Source organism: Octopus sinensis, linkage group LG17 (genome assembly GCF_006345805.1).
Source record: "Octopus sinensis linkage group LG17, ASM634580v1, whole genome shotgun sequence".
NCBI lineage: Eukaryota > Metazoa > Mollusca > Cephalopoda > Octopoda > Octopodidae > Octopus > Octopus sinensis.
The window spans coordinates 53946875-53968611 of record NC_043013.1 but is presented as its reverse complement, the minus strand read 5'-3'; the positions used below and the strand labels follow the sequence as shown (position 1 = coordinate 53968611).

General features: G+C 30.4%; 1 protein-coding gene and 1 long non-coding RNA gene across 14 annotated transcripts in view; both read left to right on the top strand.

Annotated features, from left to right (window-relative positions):
• The window catches only part of LOC115220760 (thrombospondin type-1 domain-containing protein 7A), a 1292425-nt gene extending 1287107 nt beyond the window's left edge, over positions 1-5318 (top strand). For all 13 annotated transcript variants that reach the window (XR_005002721.1, XM_036510587.1, XM_036510592.1 and 10 more), the window contains 2 exons: positions 935-966; positions 4715-5318. Coding sequence is in view for 12 of the 13 variants with exons in the window: in XM_036510587.1 (XP_036366480.1) it covers positions 935-966; positions 4715-4766 (84 nt within the window). In the remaining variant the exon portion in view is untranslated. The remainder of the gene's footprint in view (positions 1-934; positions 967-4714) is intronic.
• A 6648-nt stretch (positions 5319-11966) lies between these two features.
• Positions 11967-17776, top strand: LOC118766806. Its single transcript, XR_005002722.1, has 2 exons — positions 11967-15247; positions 15488-17776. It is a non-coding gene; the product is annotated as an uncharacterized LOC118766806 (long non-coding RNA).
• Positions 17777-21737: the final 3961 nt, after the last annotated feature.

Genomic DNA, 21737 nt, shown 5'->3' with positions numbered 1-21737 from the left:
TGAGAAAAATGAAATATTTCTCAATTATTGGAATAAATTGGAAAATCAAATGTAATTAAACCGTCATTCACTACATTATTAACAGCTTTTGATGTTCAGAAGTTTAAAAAAGTTTTATACACCCACTTCTTAATATTCCTTACAATATGACTGGATCAGAATTAACAAGCTTAATCCAGGAACAGAAGAAAATGTAAAGTAAATCTTATGACCAAACTACAACATAAATCAAAGGCACACACACATTAAATATGGGAAATCAAATTTCTGTAAAGAAAAATGATTTGATGGCTACCAAGCAACAATACTAATGTAGATTAGGGTGGCCAGTTGGCAGGTAATGAAAGTGTCCAACAAAAAGTTATTTAGTTATAGCCCTTTACATTTTGAGTTCAAATTCCACCAAGATCAACTTTATTTTATTAATCTCCATAAGGATGAAAGGGTTAAAGGAATACTCTAGTACTGGAATCAATTCAAACTATATCCTTCCCCAACATGTAGTCTTATGTCAATGTTAAAATGAAATTTTAGGGTAGTTTGCTTTAGGTAAAAATGTCCTTGTTAAAACAAAGAATGTTGCATAAACGATGAAAAATTTCCAGGAAGCCAGTTTTCTAATGAACTAAAGTGATCAGTGATTCTTGAAACAACTAATATAAATAATTAAGAGATTTTCATGTAACTTTAGAATATATCATAATTTAGTATTTTCTTGGCTTGAATACCATTAGCCTGTGATAACCTAAGTTTTCAAAAGACAATATGATTGTAGTGTGTTCTGTAGAGTCAATGAGTGAAACTTAATAATAAGCAAGGATTAAGAGAAGACATATAGAAATGCTTTTAAAATGTACTTTATTCCATTCCTCCATCATTCAGTTTGTTACTAGATTGCTTTGTGCTCATATGGTTTTTCTCTTATTTACTACAGACTGCAGTTGAACATAAGACTTGCACTGCCAGGTAAATATGCAATTTAGATCGTTACATATACATCATCGTCATTTTGATATCTACTTTTCCATGTTTGCATAGGTCAGACAGAATTTGAGAAAATTTTCTATGATGCCCTTCTTCACACCAACGCTCACTTCTATCCAAGAAGGTAATGTTTCCCCATGACCAAACATGTCTTCACAAAAGACTGGAAATAAATGACACCATTTGTATGGCAGTCACACTCATTTACAGCTTTCACAGAGTGTCAAAATAGGGAGTCAAGCAAACATGTATAATGGTTTTCTTTCTGATTCCATCCACCAAATCTACTCTCAAGGCTTTTGTTAGAGCTTTAGTAGATGACACTAATCCAAGGTGCCATGCTCTGGGTGGCACTTCAAACAAAACTCCATGGCTGGAAAGCAAACTTAAACACACAACCATGTAATTTATAACAATATCTATTGTTATTGTTTCAACAAAGGATTTAACTTCATGCAAGTAAAGAGGGTTTCTCATTCATTAGAGGAAATTCATTTTATTGGCACCACCACATTGTCACGTGGAATGATTCTGTAAAATTTCCTACTTGAATTGCTTGTTTCCAATGTTTTAGCATTATGTGTTTTTATGATTTAAAACAATTCAAATTTTATGTATTTAATGCCAGGTATATTTAAACCTGATTCATAAATGTTCATAAAAATATTGCTCCATTTTTAAAGACACAAAATATATTGCTTTGTAATATTGATTAACCTACTAAATTACAAAAATCTTATCTTAAAATGTAATTAAATTTAAACAAGTTTATATTTAGAATATAATTAGCCTTCAGACTTAAGATACATATTATAAAAACAGTAATTTTTTTTCTAATTTCAAAGAAAGAAATAAAATACAATTTACATCATCTTTTATATATTTAGAATATTTTGTAAAATGAATCATATATATATTTGAATCTCTAAATTACACTATTGACCTTAGTTTTAATTTTTCATATTCTAATTATACCGTGTTCAATATTAATGAATCTAGTGAAAAACTATACTTATCTGCATTCAACAAGCATAAAACAGTTACAAGGAAATGCCTTCATTGGTCTCCCCAAATTTGCCAATTACCAACAAATGAGCTTCTGCACATTACTCAACCTACTACACACAACAGCTTAATTCCCTATTGTCTTCAAAAAGGGCACTACATGTGTGTGTGTGTGAGAGAGAGAGAGAGAGAGAGAGAGAGAGAGAGAGAGTTGGAACAAACTAAATGGTAACACTTTTAATGTGGAAGAGCAAATTCTTCAAAAAATTTTATGGTTGTTTATTTTCAAAACAATAAAAAATTTTCAATATTAGAGAAAAATATTTAAAACAAAGAGAAAGTAATTAATTTCTTTTAATTAGGTAGTTCTGAATAAGAGAGGCAGAGCCCATACAAAACATGAAAATATTTCATATTCTCAACAAATTAAGATGAAATGCTTGTAATTTTCCCATCATTATATCTTTTAGCATTTCTAAACATGGTGTCTAATATTTCTATTAATTAACACTTAATATTTATTTAAACAATAGCCAGCTTGATGATAAAATGTTTTCATTTCTTATTCAATTAATAATAATTGTACTGGAGCAGTATTTTATTACCAGAAAACACATTAAAATTTAAAATTGTAAACTAGAAAATGTTATTTCTGAAAACATGGAGAGACAAGAAAGCAGCTTTAAAAAACACCAGAAATGAAATAGACTTCATTATATCTTTTAGCCATAATGTAGTGAATGACAGAACTGGTGGAGCAACTAAACAATATTTTGCAGGAATATTTTGCATTTCTTAATTCCCTAAATTCAAACTGAATAAAAGCCATCACTTCTAGTCATCTTCCAAGGATAAAATAAATTCCATTCAATTATTGATGTTGATCTGACTGGCTCAAAACAAAAGTGTGGCAAAAGTTGTGAACAAAATCACAGTTGGTTTGAAGTAGTTTTCACTCAAAGAGATAAAGCATAACTTAAATGGATTAGAGGATTTGTGTTACACAATGAAATTATTTAAAATGAAATGGCTTTTCTGACTGAATCATTGGAAAGGAAATTTATGTTCAGTTCTAATGATGATCATAGTTATTAAAATATACAAGAGAGTATGAAAAATATTTGAAACATTTCACACATAATTTGCAATAAACATCATCAGAAATATAATCTCCAGATTGTTGTAAACTGTTTTAAGAGAATTATGACAGATAAGTCGAAACAGACATGTGAACACGCACAGTTACAAAATTTACATTTATCATATCCTCAAAGAATGCAGTCAATAACACGAGATATATATGGTGCACAAACCTACACACTAGTGCATGTGTGTGTGAACATGACATGCACATCAGAAATGTGTCCCACAAAATCGTGTTTGTGACTTCAGGAGTGTATATAGCATGGCTTCATCCAAGTCATTGCTACAATTGTTCATTGATTCCTGACTAACAACTTCCATAGACTTGCAAGACCTTTAGCACATTGCAGGTGTAATTTAACAAGATATCTGAAGATGCTCTGTATGACCCCCCACCACCACCACCACCAGACACACACACACACAAATGAGTACTAAAAAAAACAAATATGAGTGAAAAACTGTCATATGAGGTGGTAAACTGTAAACTGTTGAGCTAATAGCTTCAGAATGCCATGCCTGCTATATTTTGATTAAAGCCCATTATTTCAAGTTACATTATTATTACAATTATTATGGCGGTGATGTGGTAGAATCGTTAGCACGTCGGATGAAATGCTTTACAACACTTTGCCTGTCTGTAAGCTCTGAGTTCAAATTCCACCGAGGTTGACTTTGCCTTTCATCCTTTTGTGAGCAATAAAATAAAGCATTAGTTGAACACTAGTGTTGATGTAGCCTACTCATCCCCTCTCCCCAAAAGTGCTGCCCTTGTGGTAAAATTTGAAATCATTATTATTTCAAAATTTAAGGGCTCATTCACAAATACAAGACATTATAAATCTCTTAAGTCAATCTGTTAGCAAAGCAATAAATGGAGATGATTATTCAGCTTGTGACCATTCTTGAAATTCCAATGAAATATATTTGTACCACAGAACTTCACTCGTAGACAAACACACGCAAACACAAGTGTTTATGCTTGCTAAGATTATTGCATTCCTTATAAATGTTTGGCCTCTATGTGCGATAACCTCTTCAAAAGACCAATTATATGTTACAAAGGATATCAATTAAAAAACAGGCGAAGCCATTCTTCCTATTATTGGTAGATATAACAGTGTTAAAACATTGATTTGCATCTGTCAGCCCAACATTATCTCAAGTGTTTGATCAGACAAAATGTTTTGTCTTCCTGTCTTTATTAACTGCCTAAATGTAAGCATAATCATATCAACTTTACCTAGTTATCCTAGCCATCCACACTATAAAACTTCACTGCCCTCCTTTCTTTAAGATTATGAATAAAGAAAATATATGTACACGCACACACATTTTCATGTGTACATAAACACTTTCAGACCCTCTTAAGTCTTGAAATGATTTTATATTCAAATTTCTTATTCTATTTACTCATCAATTATGATTTAAATGCATGTCTGCCAAAACGATGATAGAATAGATCTTGATAATAGCAATTTTGGGTTTTTGTTTTTCTATTTTAAAAGCTGAAATAGTGAAAATATATTTTAAAATATTCTCTTCTTATTCCAATTCTTAATGTATCTTTTCTTTCCTGCAGCTCACCCAACCTTCAAAGGGATAACAATATCCATGGCAACAAGTATGTATGATACACTTGCCATTGATGGAGCAGAGTATTGATGCAGATGTGTCTGAAAAGAGTCTGACAAAAATGTTGGATTTTACCAGTGACAGAAGTGACAACTCCAATATCCCAAAATATATTGATTGGCAAGAAGATTTCAAGAAAGTTCTGCCTCTGCTGCTGTCTGAGTATATTCAGTAACATTTTCGCTGACCAGCCAATCTGAAATTATCTCAACAATTACTGGATATGTTTTGAGGACAACTTCCAACAACAATCAAAAATGGAGGTTGCCAAATGTCGAAGCTCACCAAAATCAAAGTCGAAATCAAGTAGAAATTTGAGCTTATCATCACATAATTGTCTCAGAGTCTATTCTGATGTTGATGTAGAATTTCTCACAGCATGCATGGCTATTCGTGATGCAAACCACTCCAACATGTTTAAAGATCATGTTGTAACCATTATGTTCATAGGATTCTTGTTCAGAATTTTGTTATTGTCTTGGAGAGAGAAAAGTTACTACTTTCAAATGGGATGGCACAACCATGTGCTAAAAGGGAATGCAGAGCGAGAGGAAAAAAATTGAATTTTTCTTTTTGTTTTTTTTTTAAATTGGAAACCTATTTTTGTTGGTCAAGAAATGAAAATACAAGCTATATGTATGAGTGGGTGTGTATAAATACATGAGTACAAATATATATATATATACACACACACATACATGTGTGTGCATGTATGTGTATGTATATATATATATATACACACACATGTATATATGTTTATTATATATCGTATTGCATAAATATATATATATTGTATATACCATATATATTATACATATATTCTTTATATAATATACATATATATATATATATAAACAATATATATATAAATTATATAATGCATATATATATAATAATACTTATATATTTCATATACATACACATATTTAATACATATGTAACACACAAACTATATATATGTCTATAAATTTGTATGCATGTCTGTGTATGTATATGTGGTGTGTATGTATGTGCGTATATATGTATATACATACATACAGACACTATATACATATATATGTATGAGTGTTTTTGTTTATGTGTATCTATGTCATGAAATTAATACACATTGTTTACAAATGAGAAAACTAATCATGGAACCAGCTTTTTATATGACGGATTTAAAACTTGATGAGGTGAGAGAAACAATCTCATTCAGTTAACAGAGGTTTTGTTCCAATCTTAATACTTAGTGGTTTGTGAAATGAATACTAATCCATGTATCTATGAAGAATTGTACTCTGAGAATCATCAGCATATTAAATAGGCTCTCTGAGATGGAGTTTTGGCTTGCTGACTCATTACGTTGTTTAAAATGGGACAGAAGAGCCTATTGGAATTGGTAGATCTCTGAGGTTTTCCCAGCAATGCTTATATGAATGAAAATCTCAGAGGCAATCTATTATAAAATTATTCAAATTTTATCCCCAACCCAACAAAACAGTCTAAACATAAAATAGAAAAATCTTTTTTTTTAATCTTCTCATTGACATGCTCACTTAATTTATTTGAAATTTATTCAATGGGAATGGGAAAATAAGAAGGAAGAGATGAAAAAGAAGGAAGAGAAATTTAAAATACATAATTTGAAACTGAATTACGCTAGGAATCAAGAAATTGCTAGAAGAGAAAACTGCATTTATATATGGTTCTGAGCAGATGTAGAGAGAAACTGCCTAGCATTTTTAACACATTGAAGAAATATTAAAAGAAAATAATACACATATAAGCCAAGGTATGTGAAAGAAAGTTTTAAAAGATGCAATTTTTAAAAGCAGAAAAGAAAGATAAACAAAGCGCCATTTTTTGTGAGGGATGGGGGGGTTGTTTGTTTATTTCATTATCACTCTTATATAGTAAGTATATACTAAGTGTGTAATTACTAATTTTTGTTGCTAATGTATATTAAAACACTGTTTTGAGGGAATATGTATCGAAACCATATCTCCCACTTCCTGTGAGATGGAAAAAATCTAAGTATATATCTACCAATAAAAAAGAAAAAATGAAAATCTTTTTTTTTTTTAAATAAAATTATGGTATAAAGAAGTAAATCTGTCACTAGCCACATGAATGTTAAATAAACCGAAGACATTTTACTATTTATTATGGTAGATAGCTTGAAATAGCCAGTACTGACTTTTAGCTCATAGCTGCCAGAGTCCCTAATTATTAAACTGTTAGGTATCATTTGGAAGTAATTTCATTTATATCATTTTCTAACATGGGATAAGTGTTGAATAAAGGGTTTTAAGGCTAGGATGAAATAAAAGAAAAAAAAATGAACAATCATATGAAGGATGTTTTTTTTATCACATCAGTTTATTTTAAAATATGTGGTTATGCATATTAGTTTACTGTGCATATATGGTGACGCTAAACATACACCATTACACACAAATGTTTATATATGTACATGAATTACACATATGCAATCACATTATATATATATATATATATATATATATATATATACGATGTGTGTTTATGTTTTTATGCAATACAAAAACAAGAGTTCCTTACACACTTCATCTATAAGTGTGTAGCATCAATATGTATGTGTGTGTGTGTGTGTGTGTATAGGATCTGATACTCTGGTTTAATACAGCTCCCCATATGCGATTCATTTAGAGAGTTTCTCCCAGTGAAGACAAACGTTACTACGGTGACATAGGACTCTATGAAACTGATGGTATGAAAAGGGAGTTCTAGTTCTGTCAAACACTCATTTGACTAAGCAGAAATATATGCTGCCTGTAGTAAAACATATGAATAGATATATCCATATACACATTTAATATTTTATAAGAACATATGCAAATATATGTATAATGTCTCATGTGTGTGTGTGCATATATGTATATACAAATATACACACACACATACACATACACACAAATATTAACACACATACACACACCAATGTAGGTTCATTAACAATGTATATTTTGAAATATATACATTTAAATTAAAGGCAGGATTTATTCATCTGCTTTAGATATTTAACTTGTCCAAATGTTACCCTAACCCACAGTTTATCTCATTAATGAGAGAAGAAAAATACAAAAGTATAACCATACATTATTAATCACCTGTGCACAAAAGTGGCAAAAATGTACAATGTACATGGATATGACATAATATATGTATCAGATATGTATGTATCATATGAGCTCCAAATAGAAATCACAGGATGAAGTTACATGAAAAATACATCGGATTCAAGGGGAGACAACTAGAGGAACAGAGAGGGAGAGAGAGAGGCAGAGAGAGAGAGAGAGAGAGAAAGAGGGTAAGACAAAAAGGCAACTCATTTGGTTTACGGAAGCATAACCGTTAGAAATTATTTTGGAACTAAATCTGATGTTGTTGGCTTTGCTGAACAAGTCAAGAATTTGAATTTAATTTCTAAAAAAAATGACAAAGGCAAGATAAATAATCAACAGAGCAATCTGATTTGTTTAAAACTGGAAAACTAATAGAAGAAATGTTTCTAATAAGTTCCTGTACTTTTTCATTATAAAAAGGTGTACAAGAAATTTAAGATTATTTGCCTAACAAATACAAATTTACTGAACCTTGTAATGGACTGTTATTGGAATATATTTTATAAGCATAAATATACTATCAAAGATCTCCTAGGAAATGAAATAAACTGTGTGTTTGTATGTGTGTGTTTGTGTGTGTATGCATGCATGTATGAACATGTGTATATTCTCAATTCGTTATAAACGTCTATCAGGAATATCAAAAAAGGTGGTTTGTTTTTGGAATGTCTATAGAAGTGAAAATAAAGTCTCTGCATGCACACTCCATTCTCATTGAGTGAAACAGAATCAGTTACTAGTACAGATGGTAAATTTTTATTGACAAGGTCTATTATAAATTAATAATAATAATAATACTTACAATCAATGTCTTACATTAATACCACTGGACTAATTAATCCATGATATAATTGACTTTTATGTATGTATCTATACAAAATAAATATCACATTTTCTCTGTTTGGGAAGAATACATTTTCATAGAAAATTTCAGTTTATTTGGAAAATAAAACAATGTTGTACTAAATAAATCCATCACTTTTCTAACAAATTACAAGTTCAAAACAGTATCACAGACAATGATAGTATTTTTACATACACCTAATTCTAATTGCAACAAGATCCAGATATCAGAATATAGTTGACCACAGGCTAATGTATCATAAAAAGTGATGCTGGTCAGTAATAAATTATGTTTCAACAACTAAGATGACACAAACTGAAATGTTTTTTACATTAATTAGTTCTTCAAGTATGAAAGAGAACTAAAGGAAGTGAGGGGATGGTACTTCTCTGAAAGCAGGCATAAAAACAAAAATGTATATGTGTGTATATATGTATGCATGTATATATATATATATATATATATATATATATGATGCATTACAAATTTAACATATATTTAGTATATGTGAATAAAAACTTCCTTATAATTGCATCCCTATCAAAAAGCACATTGATTGAATAACATCTCGAAATAATGTTACTCTGTTTCTAATTTGAGTCCTGTTCTTTCCTGACTGTATCGATGCAGACAAGTACTCACCTCTATCCATGTGAACAACGCATTTTACAGAAACTTAAACAAATACAAATTCATATTATGTTGGTAAAGTTACGTTTCCTTCATAAATATTGATATATGCATAAATGTAGCAGTTGATAAATTTAGACAGCCTAAAATAGTTTTATTTTAATAATACAGCCTCCAGAAATGTTACTTTTTGTTGGATGGGGCTTGGAGAAAAGATGTACATATATAAAAGGACACAAGGAATCTTATGTATACATTGATACACATAAAGCTAAAGTATAAAATGTGCACAAACTGCTGCCATTAATCGTATTGAAAGATATTCAAAATTTTCCATCTGTTGGAATTATTTAGTAATCTGCAATGAAATTAGTACAATGCAGATAGACTAACAGTGATTTTGTGTATGAGTGTGTGTGTGTGTGTGTTGTCGGCTGAATCCTGCCGTCATCAGTTTATTTATTAATGCGGTATTCATCTACAAAGATCTTTCAGATTGAATGAAAGAATGAAACTGTGTGAATATTTCATGTTATTTCATTTAGCGCCAAATTGCAAAGAAGAATAATGTTGGTTTTAGCCATTGCTAACATAGTCAGCAGTTATTGTTCAAGAAAGATGAGGAGTCATTGTGGATGTTCAACTATAAGGCTACTGTAACAACACTAGGAAATATTTCTTCAAAAATGAATAACAATAATAGGAATAATACAAACTTCTCAAAGTTATATATTTTATTGATTTCGATTCAACTACAAATGGCTAAAGACCTCAGAAGAATTGTTGTTATTGCTTCTGCTAAAGTTCCATTCAGATTTGCTTAAGAATAGAACAAATAGATTTGATCCTTATATTTTCAAGTAAGCAAGAAAACTAGGACAAAACAAAGTTTCTTTGTTTAATAATAGTTATATACATTCATATATATATATATATATAATATATATATATATATATATATATTATATATATATATATATATATATATGTATATAAATCCAATACAACAAGCTTTTAGAACCTTGGGTAAGTTCCATTAGCTGTCACCTAAAGTATCAACTTCCATATACACATACCTTAGGTTATATTATTCTAAACTAGAAACTAAAAGAAGTATGTAATGACAAGAATAGGTGAATGAATGAATGCTGTAATGTGAGAAAGCATGGAATTGTGCACAGTTGAAAATGTCAACAAATTCCCCAAACTACATGTGACCCTAAAATACACCTGCTAAGGAATGAGATAGAAGTAGATCAAACTATAAGAATTAATATTATAAAGTGACAAAGCAGAACATTCTAAACATAACTACTACTAATTCCTTGTAAATATACTTTTAAAACCAATTATTCAATACATACTCTTTGATAGCATTTTCTGAACAGATCTGCTCACATCTGGCAGCAAAACCAAACAAGAAACTACAACTAGAGATTTTTATTCCTCAGTAAGTTGTGAACGGTGATTTATTACACCCTTGTAAATATACACATATACACACATCTAAGACAAGTATAATGAAGAAAGAAAAATACAAAAAAAATTGTTTTTTGTTTATTTTATAACTATTTCTTTATCCTGAATTTCATTCCATAAAGTAAGAAAGCTTCAATGAAATACTGCCAAAGACCAACCTAAAATGAATGCAATAGTATTTATTTATTCATCTATTAAGTTGTTGGGCAAAAAATATTGTTTGGGTTTTTTTTGTTTATTTTTTCTTCTTGTTTTTTTTTTCTTTTAATATGTCTGCATGCAATAGGTGGCAGCACAGGAAAAACAAAAAATGTCTCCTTTTGTATGTCAGTGTTCATTCAAGGATTTTTTTTGTCTTCTTTTAATGCTTATTTCAAAGTGAAATCATCTGTAGTTATCTTGCACATGATAATTGTCAAACTTTAAAAAAAAACTAAAAAAAAACAACAAAAACACTAGAAATATTTAAGTTTCTAAAGTTAAATTGGTTTCATTTTTCAACCAAATATTTCAACAGAATCCTATCTATAAAGTTACACAAACAAAGAATATATAAAACAGCTATGTTATACAAGGAAATTATGGCTAGCCAGATGGTTCTGAAACAGAGGATTTTAATATTTATAATTTAATAATTTCTCTTCAGATTTTAAATATTTTAGGGAAAATGATGCTTGTATTTTTAATTTTTTGCTGGCACAGTATCTAAGAGTTTTAGAATGTATTTATTTGGTTGATACACAACCTTACCTGATGACAAAATACTTCTACCAAACATCACCAATGTTAACCAGACTGCATGGGAAATTTGGAAAAATTTTTTTTTCCTTAAAAAGTTCATCCCACATGACACCTAAATTAATTGTAGCGATTTGTTTTCTTTATAAAAAATTTATCAATATATTATTTAAATTTTGACTTTGGTTTTGAAATACATTTTCTTTTATAAAATTTTTTTTTAAAAGTGTTTTTTTAAATAACTGTTTTAAATCAAAATTTGAGTATATATATATATATATTATATATATATATATATATAACAAATTTGTTATATTTTAATGGTGTTTTATACTTGTGTTTTCAACTAATTTAATATATTTATTAAGAAAACAATGAAATAAAATCATCGAAGACCATAATATTTATAATCAGATGTTCATATATTTTTCATTTCCTAAGCTAGTTAATGAAGAAAAAGTAGTTGTTTTTCTATAAAGAAATTTTAATGCAGTTAAATTTTTATTTCTTAGGGCACTTATCTGTGTCATTTCTGTTAATGAAAAATTTCTGTTCATCACTCAGAGCCATAAGTTGACAGGTTTTAGGCAAAGCTAAAACAAAAAGGAATTTTTAAATTTTGACTTTTCTTTAAAGAACATTAATATTAGGAATAAGAAAATGACTTGAATTAGTCTGTCTGAATAAAACAATTTTTCAAAGATATTATTTTGAAACCTTTCCAGAACAGATAAATACCTTTTTTTGTTATGTTTTTGTACTAAGGATTCATAAGATTTTTTGAAAAATTTCACTTTCTTAATTGACAATCAGTATATAAAAGAAAAATAAAATTCATTTCTATTTCCCAAATTATTGAATTAAATTTAAAATTAGCTATTTGCTTTGAATAAATTTTTCCTATCAAAAATAGCTTGAAAATTTAAATTTAGGCCATCTTTTATAAACGATAAAGCAGAATTTACAAGGTTTGAGTGTTATTTTATTTCTTACAGGTAGGTTATGAAGTTTTTAAGCATTCTCTAAATTCACAACTTTAATGATGTAAAGTTGAAATTATACTGAACTACTTTAAATTGACTTTAAATCTAGGACAAGTTTTATGTTGATTAAAATTTGGAAGTAAAGTTAAAAATATCATAAAGTAAAAAGTTTAAGCTAAAAATATAACTGAAAATATCTAAAAATGTTCAGCAAAATTGTGTGTAAGTGTGTCTTCATGGATGTATATGTTTATCTGATTTACAAATATCCCCAAAGAGATTGCATTGAGAGGCAAAACTTTTTAAAAAGGAAACCATAAAATTTGACAAAATATCATGATCCAATTTCTGCAATAATGTGTGGAAGCATATAGTAACAACACTGGAGTAATTATTATCATTAACACTGATGAATTAATGAAAATTGGATTAGAATTCATAAGGAAACAATTAATCCCCAAACTTTGCAGTTGGCTTTTTTCAGTTTAGGCTTTTCTGATTGCAGATTCACAACAATGTGAGTGAGATTATCAATAACCTGAATAACTTGAGAATTTAGCTTAAAGCTAAGACATCAGTCAACATCCTATTTGTTACTTTAAGTCAAACGAAAACTGATAAATTGCAGTTTTTCTCTTCTTTCCTAATAACCTTGACTCATTTCAAATGTAACAAATGCATTTATAAAGTTTACATATACCAATCTACACACACAGAGGCATACAAGCATACACATAGACACAAGCACGCACACAGACACACATAGGCATGAGCACACACACATACACGAAGCTAATTCAATAATGATCATCATCATTCTTCTTACGTTGTTACTGAAGTGTTAAAAGGTTTGTGATAAGCTTAGGGGAAATATTGAAAATATCGTGATACCTCTTTCATAGAAGACTGACTGAACTATTATTTACTGCATAGCATACACCTTAATAACAGGGGTGACAATCTCTCTGCCTAATATCAATCTCATTAAATGCCTGCACATAAACCACCATCATTTTATGTCTGTTTTTCTAACTCTGCTTGAGTTGGAAGAAGCACAGCATCTTCATTAACCATCTCCATCTTGAGATCAACCTTCACCATTTCTTCCAAAGTCTTCCTCTTCTGCAGATTCCTTGTCATTTCTTTGCCAACACACAGAGATATAAATACTATCATCATCATCATCTTTATGTCTATATTTCCATGTCTGTATGAGTTTGAAGGGATATCTTAGAGTCAGTTCTTATTCACATTTACTACCCTCCTGCACAGTCTGGGCACATCATCTCATTCATAGGGCTCATTGTTGACATGGTTTCTAGATATCCCTCTTAGCACCAACTACTTTACATCATATAGTGGGTGCATTATTATCATGGCAACATCATTAGAGAGATTGATTTGTCTTTCACAAGTTTACAGAGTCCTACCATTTCTTGTCTTCATTCACTTGCCAATAATTACTTTTAATTGCACCAACAACATATAGGACTTGTCTTGTCCTTAGCAAGACTAAAGATTCCTTTCTACCTAACACTATTTCCATTCACTGACCACAGGGTTGCTGCATCCTTAGCTGTAGCAATCCCTTACAGACAGAAGAGAGTGTGGTAAAAGAGAAACCCAAGTCAAAGTGAATGGAGTGAGAAAAAATAAAGGAAAAGAGATAGTAATGGACTGCTATATGACATTTGTTGGTAAGGGGATTGAATAGAAATAAGTGTGGTGTAAATGAAGAGGGGGAGATGAGGGAAAGAAGGTTATAAGATAGGGAATGCAAAAAGTAAGGGACTGCTAAGAGAGAGTGTGAGGGATGTCAACATAGGTATGAGAGGGGAAAATGTGAGAAAGAACGAGATCTAGCAATAAAGAAGAGACAATATAGAATGGACTGAAAAGGGAAAGATTCAATGCAATGCCATCCTCATCATAGAAGCAGGCAGAGAAAATGATGGTAGAGAGGCACATTGATAGAAGGGATGTATGATGGATGAGGGCAGGAATGATGAGTGAAAGAGAGAGGGAGAACAGTATATAAAGATTTAATAAAGACTTTGTGGTCAAGAGAAACTCAAATGTAAATATTATTCATCTCAATATCCATCACTAACATCATCTGATTTTTTACATCCATTTTTCCAAGCATGCATTGTTTGGGTGGGTCTTCTCTAGTCAGCACTTTGCCATGAGTCACATTCATTTGTCATCTTCTCCATGATAATCAGCCTCTTGAGAACAGTCTTCACCACTCCATTTTATGCCTTCCTTGTCTTTCCACATCCACAGGCTCCATCCATTCGGAACATTGATACTTCTTTATGCAACTGCCATCCTTCATATTGTATCGGATGCCATTACAAGTGCAGCTTTCTCTTTTGCATAAGACATCTGATTCCTCTGAGTCCTCAACTCATTTCCTCTCTGCTGTTCATGGTCACTAACAATGTACATCCAGCAAAGTAGGCTTCCTCCATTTTTTGTCTAACCTTCAAAAATCTTTCACACTCAAAGCTTACATATTGTACTTAATACATCATTCAATCTGTACATCAAAAAGAGAAAAACTTTTTGTTGCCAGCAGAGACAGTAACTCTCGGAAATCCCGCACTCCTGTTCATACTCTGACCACAACAAGCATCACAGCTAATTAGGTCACCTAGGTAAGAAAGGCGGTGAGCTGGCAGAAATGTTAGCATGCCGGGCGAAATGCGTAGCCGTATTTCGTCTGCCGTTATGTTCTGAGTTCAAATTACGCCGAGGTCGACTTTGCCTTTCATCCTTTCAGGGTCGACTAAATAAGTACCAGTTACGCACTGGGGACGATATAATCGACTTAATCCGTTTGTCTGTCCTTGTTTGTCCTCTCTGTGTTTAGCCCCTTGGGGGTAGTAAAAAAATAGGTAAGAAAAGCGACTGACCATTTCTAGGAAGCCCTCCAAGCATTTCAAGGAGATTATGTGTACTCTGTCTACTTACTCTTCTGTATATCTGTCATAAACAGAGTTTACCTTTTCTCTCAGTCTGCTTGCAACCCCACTACACCTTTTGCGCATCCATCATTTACAATGGATATACTGTATAGAAATGCTACTGAATACTTCAAATATCAAGCACGACAACTTACACAATAAGACACTGCTTGTCATTGTTCCTCCTGATACTTAACTCATTTAATTCAAATCATCACAATTTTTCTTTCTTTTTTTTTTCTGATTAGTTTGAAATCAAACTTCATGACATCTTATTTAGAGACATTCATAAATTAAAATATTTCATCTTGTAGATTAAAAATTGGGAAGATACTAATTTTGAAATAAATAGAGGAAAGGTATCACCAAATAGTTTAATCCTTTTATAATTCTCTCTTATTTCCACGGTAACATTTCAACTAATAAACTCTGGCCAATTTTCATGTTTACTTACAGCTTCAGAAAAACCAACAATAAAAGCTTATAGCAATTCAATATTCAATGTGGATAGACAATAAAAATAACTGACACTTCATAGAAGTAAACCAAAGACCTTTGCAGGTTCACAGAGAACAGCTGAGATCAATAGATATTCACTGTTTCATTCTATGAAAGATGGTAAAAGCCTCAATTTATCAAGGTTTGAGAATTAGGCACCAACCATTTTTCTGATGATTGCACATGGCTTAATCAAATGGATATGAGTAGATTCTGTTGATATTGTTGATTGAAAGTCATGTTGCTGGGGACAACCAAAATCCCACAGACAATTGCAGTGAAGATGGTTAGAGGCAATAACAGTGGGATCAGAAAAGTATTTCAGAGTTACTAGCTATAAAAGCTTCACCTGTTAAACAGTCCAAGAAAATCTGGATCTTGATGACATGTACAAGTGGTTAGAGGAGAGAACAATAATACAGCACACTTATTTCTACCACTTAAAAGTATTTAAAGTAAGACTGCATTAATGGTAGGGTTGTTTTCTTTCATGGTAAGAAAATAAGACTAGGATATTTTGTAGTCTGAGATTAATGAGGGAGAGACTGTTTCAGAGGAATGATTTCAAAGTCAATAGCCTTCAACATTTCATTAGGTTCGATAATACAGGAAAGATTATCAAACATTGAATAAAATAGTTTGGTCAAGGGAATGTGAGCATACTCTATAATTGTAATTGTATTTGGGTAGTGATATACACAGTATTTTAACTTCTCTTTTAATTCTCTCAAATGAATTACATTTGTGAGGGTGATAGCTTTCAAGAATTGTAGGGACTGATCTTTTATCTCATATGGCACCGACACAACATTTACTTACCTGTTCTATGATTGTTAGTTCACAGAAAGCAACAGAATGTAAATTAGGGAGAGTATGACTGGGGAAATTGTCTTCACTTTTCCCTTGGTTATTTCACATAGTTCAGGATAGAAATATACTTGTTTGAATTTAATCAAAATTTGCACAGTTAGGAAATTTAATTATTTATTTGTAGAAAGAATAAAATGAATGAGACATACAAATTTGTGACGAACTGAGCTATTTTAGAGATATGCATGTATCATTTACTGACATGTATTCATAGATGCAGGTTAGTTTGTAAAGAATAAGTTGAAATTTATTTAGATTACAATTATTTGAGATGGCAAAAGCCTCTCAATGATAATGTTGACAAATACTGTATTTTACTCTACAAGAATTTCACTACAGTTATTGTAATTGTGTGGAGGAAACTAACAAATATGATCTACAGCAAATCCAAAACCCTAGACTCTGGAAACAACTGAACCATTTGACACAATAATACAATACTGTAACTTATGGTTTTACAATTTTAATTTGAAGAAGATAAATATCCAAATTGGAAAACCATTTTACTGTAAGGTATAGGAATTTAAGCTTCATTGCAGTAAACTATGATGAATAATTAAACCTATAGGCCCACAACTAAGCAGGTAACTAGCTCTGGATTATAAATTTACTCCTGCAGAAGAGCAGTAAAAACATACAACAGCAAATATTACTAATTATTATTGTCTTATTGTTTTGTGGCTTGAAATCACTGACAGATATTTCATTTCAAATATTGGTTATATTGATGAATCTTAATTAAAATTGATAGACTGATAGCCAAATAGAAAAGCAATAGCAAACTAATTAGAGAGAGAGGGAGAGAGGGATTAGTTTCCAAATAAAATATTTTAAATATAAACCTCAACATAATATAGAGCAATGAAGATGACATGTATATCAAACATTTAACTGAAAAGTCTGTCTAGTCTACTGACAATTAGATTGTTATATAGAATCTTACCAGTTGTCTTTAACATTTACTGCATACATAAAAAAACCTAAGCTCACTTTCTCTTATGACAACTTTTTCACAGGACCGTTGTATAGATATTATTAGGATATTTCTATAGAAAGCCTGCATATATCTTCTCACAAAAATCAAAGACAACATAATTTTGTTTCTGAACAACAAAATAGAATTTTTAAAAAATCATTATTTTTACATGGGAACTTATTAAATTTTCAAAAGTTAGAACATAAGCTTAAATAAAGCAATGTCAGTAAAACACAAAGAATTTGAATATCTCTTTAATTATGGTTTAACGGTTTAATTATGGTTTAAATTATGGTTTAATTATGGTGTAATATTGATTTCTTTCATTGGCACAATGTAGGAAGTTATACCAACAGAAATTTGTTGTATAGTTGTAAGTAGATGTAATCAATTTAGATGACCCCAGTATAACCTTCATCCATTAACTATGGAAGAATAGAAAACAAAGTAAACCCCTGTGATGTTTGAAAACAGAATATAGATGGACAAATCAAAATATTGATAGGCATTTGGGTTTTTTTTTTAATTACCATTCATGGTAAATAATAACTTTTAAATTTACCTTTTATTTGTTTTTGTCATTGGACTTCAGCCATGTTGGGACACTGCCCTAAAGAGTTTAAGTTGAACAAATCTCTTTTGCTGAACACTGAAGTCATGGGGGACATAAACAAACCAACACGAGTTGATGGGGGACAGACACACACTTATATAAACATGGCAGCCCAAGGTGCCACACCTGAAAACAGTTAGGAAGCACACATTACTTATGAAAAAATCTATTCTTGATTGTGTGTTCACCATCATCATCATCATCATCAGGCCTTCTACTAATTACTATGTCCTGATGCCCTGGGGTTCCTTCATTGAAATTCCCTCCAAAGTCATACCATTCTTGCAAGTGTTGATTCATAAAAGTTCAAAAGGGACATGGCTTCCATCTTACAATTTAGGAGGTCCTGCAAAGACCACGGGCACTGACCTGCTCACTTTCTCCAGGCCCTAAATTATTTGATCAGTTAAGAGTTTAGGAGGAATAAAATCTGATTTTCATTTGAAGAAAATAAAAAATATTTAAAGCTATTTAATTCACAAAATTAAAGTTAAGTAACTAAGAAGATTTTAAAAAGTGAAATCAAATATTTTACAATATTATCCTCATTAATAATTATTACATAAATGTTATCGATGTTTCAAAAAATTATTTTTATTCCAAATGTTTTCAGTCCCTTTAAGAAACACTATTTCTAAGTTATAGATCACGAAAAAAAGATTAAAATTAAAAGAAAAAAAAATCAAAGCAGCTGTTCTTTGAAGAAGTTATTTTCTCTTTAAATATAATATTGAAGAATTATTTGTTTTTGCCATAATAATAAAACTAAAATAACAATTTAGATCAAAGCAAGCTTGGCAGATTCAATCTAAAACTTCATTGTGGCTTAATGACAAACATACAAAAAAAACCCATAAATCATTATATATTTATTTTAACCCTATAGATCGTAGTTTGTCTAAAAAGTCTTTTTAACTTTCAAAAATATAATATAAGGATTAAGAGAAAAAAATATAAGTAATGAAAAATAATTTGCTAATTAATCTTTAAACACAAATGTTTGCAAGTCAAATTTACCATTCTAATTATATATATATATACATACATACATACATGCTGTGAAATATATATGGCCGACATCTTTATTTGAACAACATAACTGTTAAGTATGTCAAAGTTCTTGTAAATACTAGCAGATGTTTACTTTGTAAGACACCACTAAAGCTTTATATTCTACTCTAAGTGGTTTATTTAAACACAGAAATCAACTTGTTTGACATTTACTATGTTTGTCAAGGAAGTTTACAAAGATTGGTAAGTATATCTGACTACACATTTATTGGCTACTTGCTGATTTACTAATATTCTCTTTAAAATCCAATTTTAGCAGTCAAATTGCTCGTGTTCTTCTGCTGAATAACAAAATGTAGCAAATTTTACTGCTTTAAAATATCAAAGTAATAAATAATGTATTACAGTATCTGTGTTGGTCCAACATAGGTAGATTACATTCAAAGTATGGCTACTACATTTAGTTGGATTTTTAAAGTGTATATATATATATATAAATAATATTAGGGTAATAAGAATTATAGAAATTATTGTTACCAGTGGCCTAGTACACAAAAAATAGTCAATAAACTATATATTATTCACATAAAAATATCGTGTACATTAAAACACATTAAGAGGCTTCCAAATAGGAAAGCCTTGTGCTAGAAAGAGCAGTAGAAAACTCAAACCTAGGAACTGAATTAAATGGTAAACGTTTTAAATTTTCAATCCTTTCGAGAATTTATCCCTAATTAGTGGTTTGAGTTTTCTACTGCTCTTTCTAGCACAAGGCTTTCCTATTTGGAAGCCTCTTAATGTGTTTTAATGTACACGATATTTATATATATATATATATATTTCATCATAATCAGATATATATACATATATATTGACCTTCTCAGGTGAACTCTTTTCAAAGACAGTTCTAGAAATAGATTGTGAGATACTTTTGCTGTATGTTTTGAACCCTAAAAATAAAATGAAAACTAACTTCCTACTAATCAGTCACTAACTTCTGTTTACAGATTAATCTATTAAAATATAGCAAGTGATAATATTTATATCCGTCAATATGAAAAATAGTATTCAATATCATGATGTAGAGCTAATTAATATGAATAGGATTCAACAGCTAATTAGATGTCAAAAACAGAGTATGTGTGTGTGAATGTACATAAATGTGACACTGTTTTGCTGAAGCCAAACCATGAGATATCAACTGCACGCTTGCATGGCACACACATAATTGGTGGGCTTCCAAAAGCGTCTATCTACCAAATACACTGAAATAGCCCAATGCTGTAGAAGATTCATTCCTCCAGTTAGGTGCTGTGCAAGCGGGACTGAACTTGATGCAAAACAAATTCTTAACCATACAACCAAGCCAGCATTGTTATGGTGAGTGTTTGTGTGTGTGCATGCGTACAATACCTGCACAAGTGTTTGCCTAAAAGCAACGAGATAATTATTTCTGGATGGAATGTTTCTAGCATTAACTCCATTTCACACAGAAACTTACAACAACTAAACCTGGATATACTAATCCTTAATCAAAACTATTTTGTTTTATCAAATTCAATATTTTAATTGCATATCTTGTCATATTCTGTGATATTCGGAAATAATTTAGTTAACTTTGCTAATACATTTCCTCGCATCAATTTTATGTTGATACTACAATATTCAATAATTTATCTAAACTTACAAAAGTAAAAATTGAGGTAAATCCACATTGTTAACTGGTTTATTTTGTTTAAACTTGGTTCTATAAATATCTTAAATGCTGACAAATTCAAATTTAGAAGTAAATAGTTCTTTTGTGTGGTTGGTACTCTAAAGTGAAATATGAATAAAACTGTTTGACCATCAACAAATCCTTGAAATAAATTAAAATTTCCAACATGGAAATGTTGGCCATATTTCTTGACAGTTTTACTTGTGTGAAAAAAAATCAATGCACTGAGGAACTCCAGGAATTCTACCTATTTGCAATAAAATATTCAACTTTGAATATTTTCAAAAACTTTATTTTAATGAAGAATTGATATATCTAATTAATATCCAACAGTAAACCATTAAGATACATTTTTGCCAATATGTAATAGGAGAAATACTAAAGAAATCAAAATCAAAATTTATAAAAATTTAGCCAATTTTATTCCAACCCACCTGAAGCTGCCACAGATGAAAACTATACAATTCTAAGAGCTACATATTTAAGTCAAAACCTT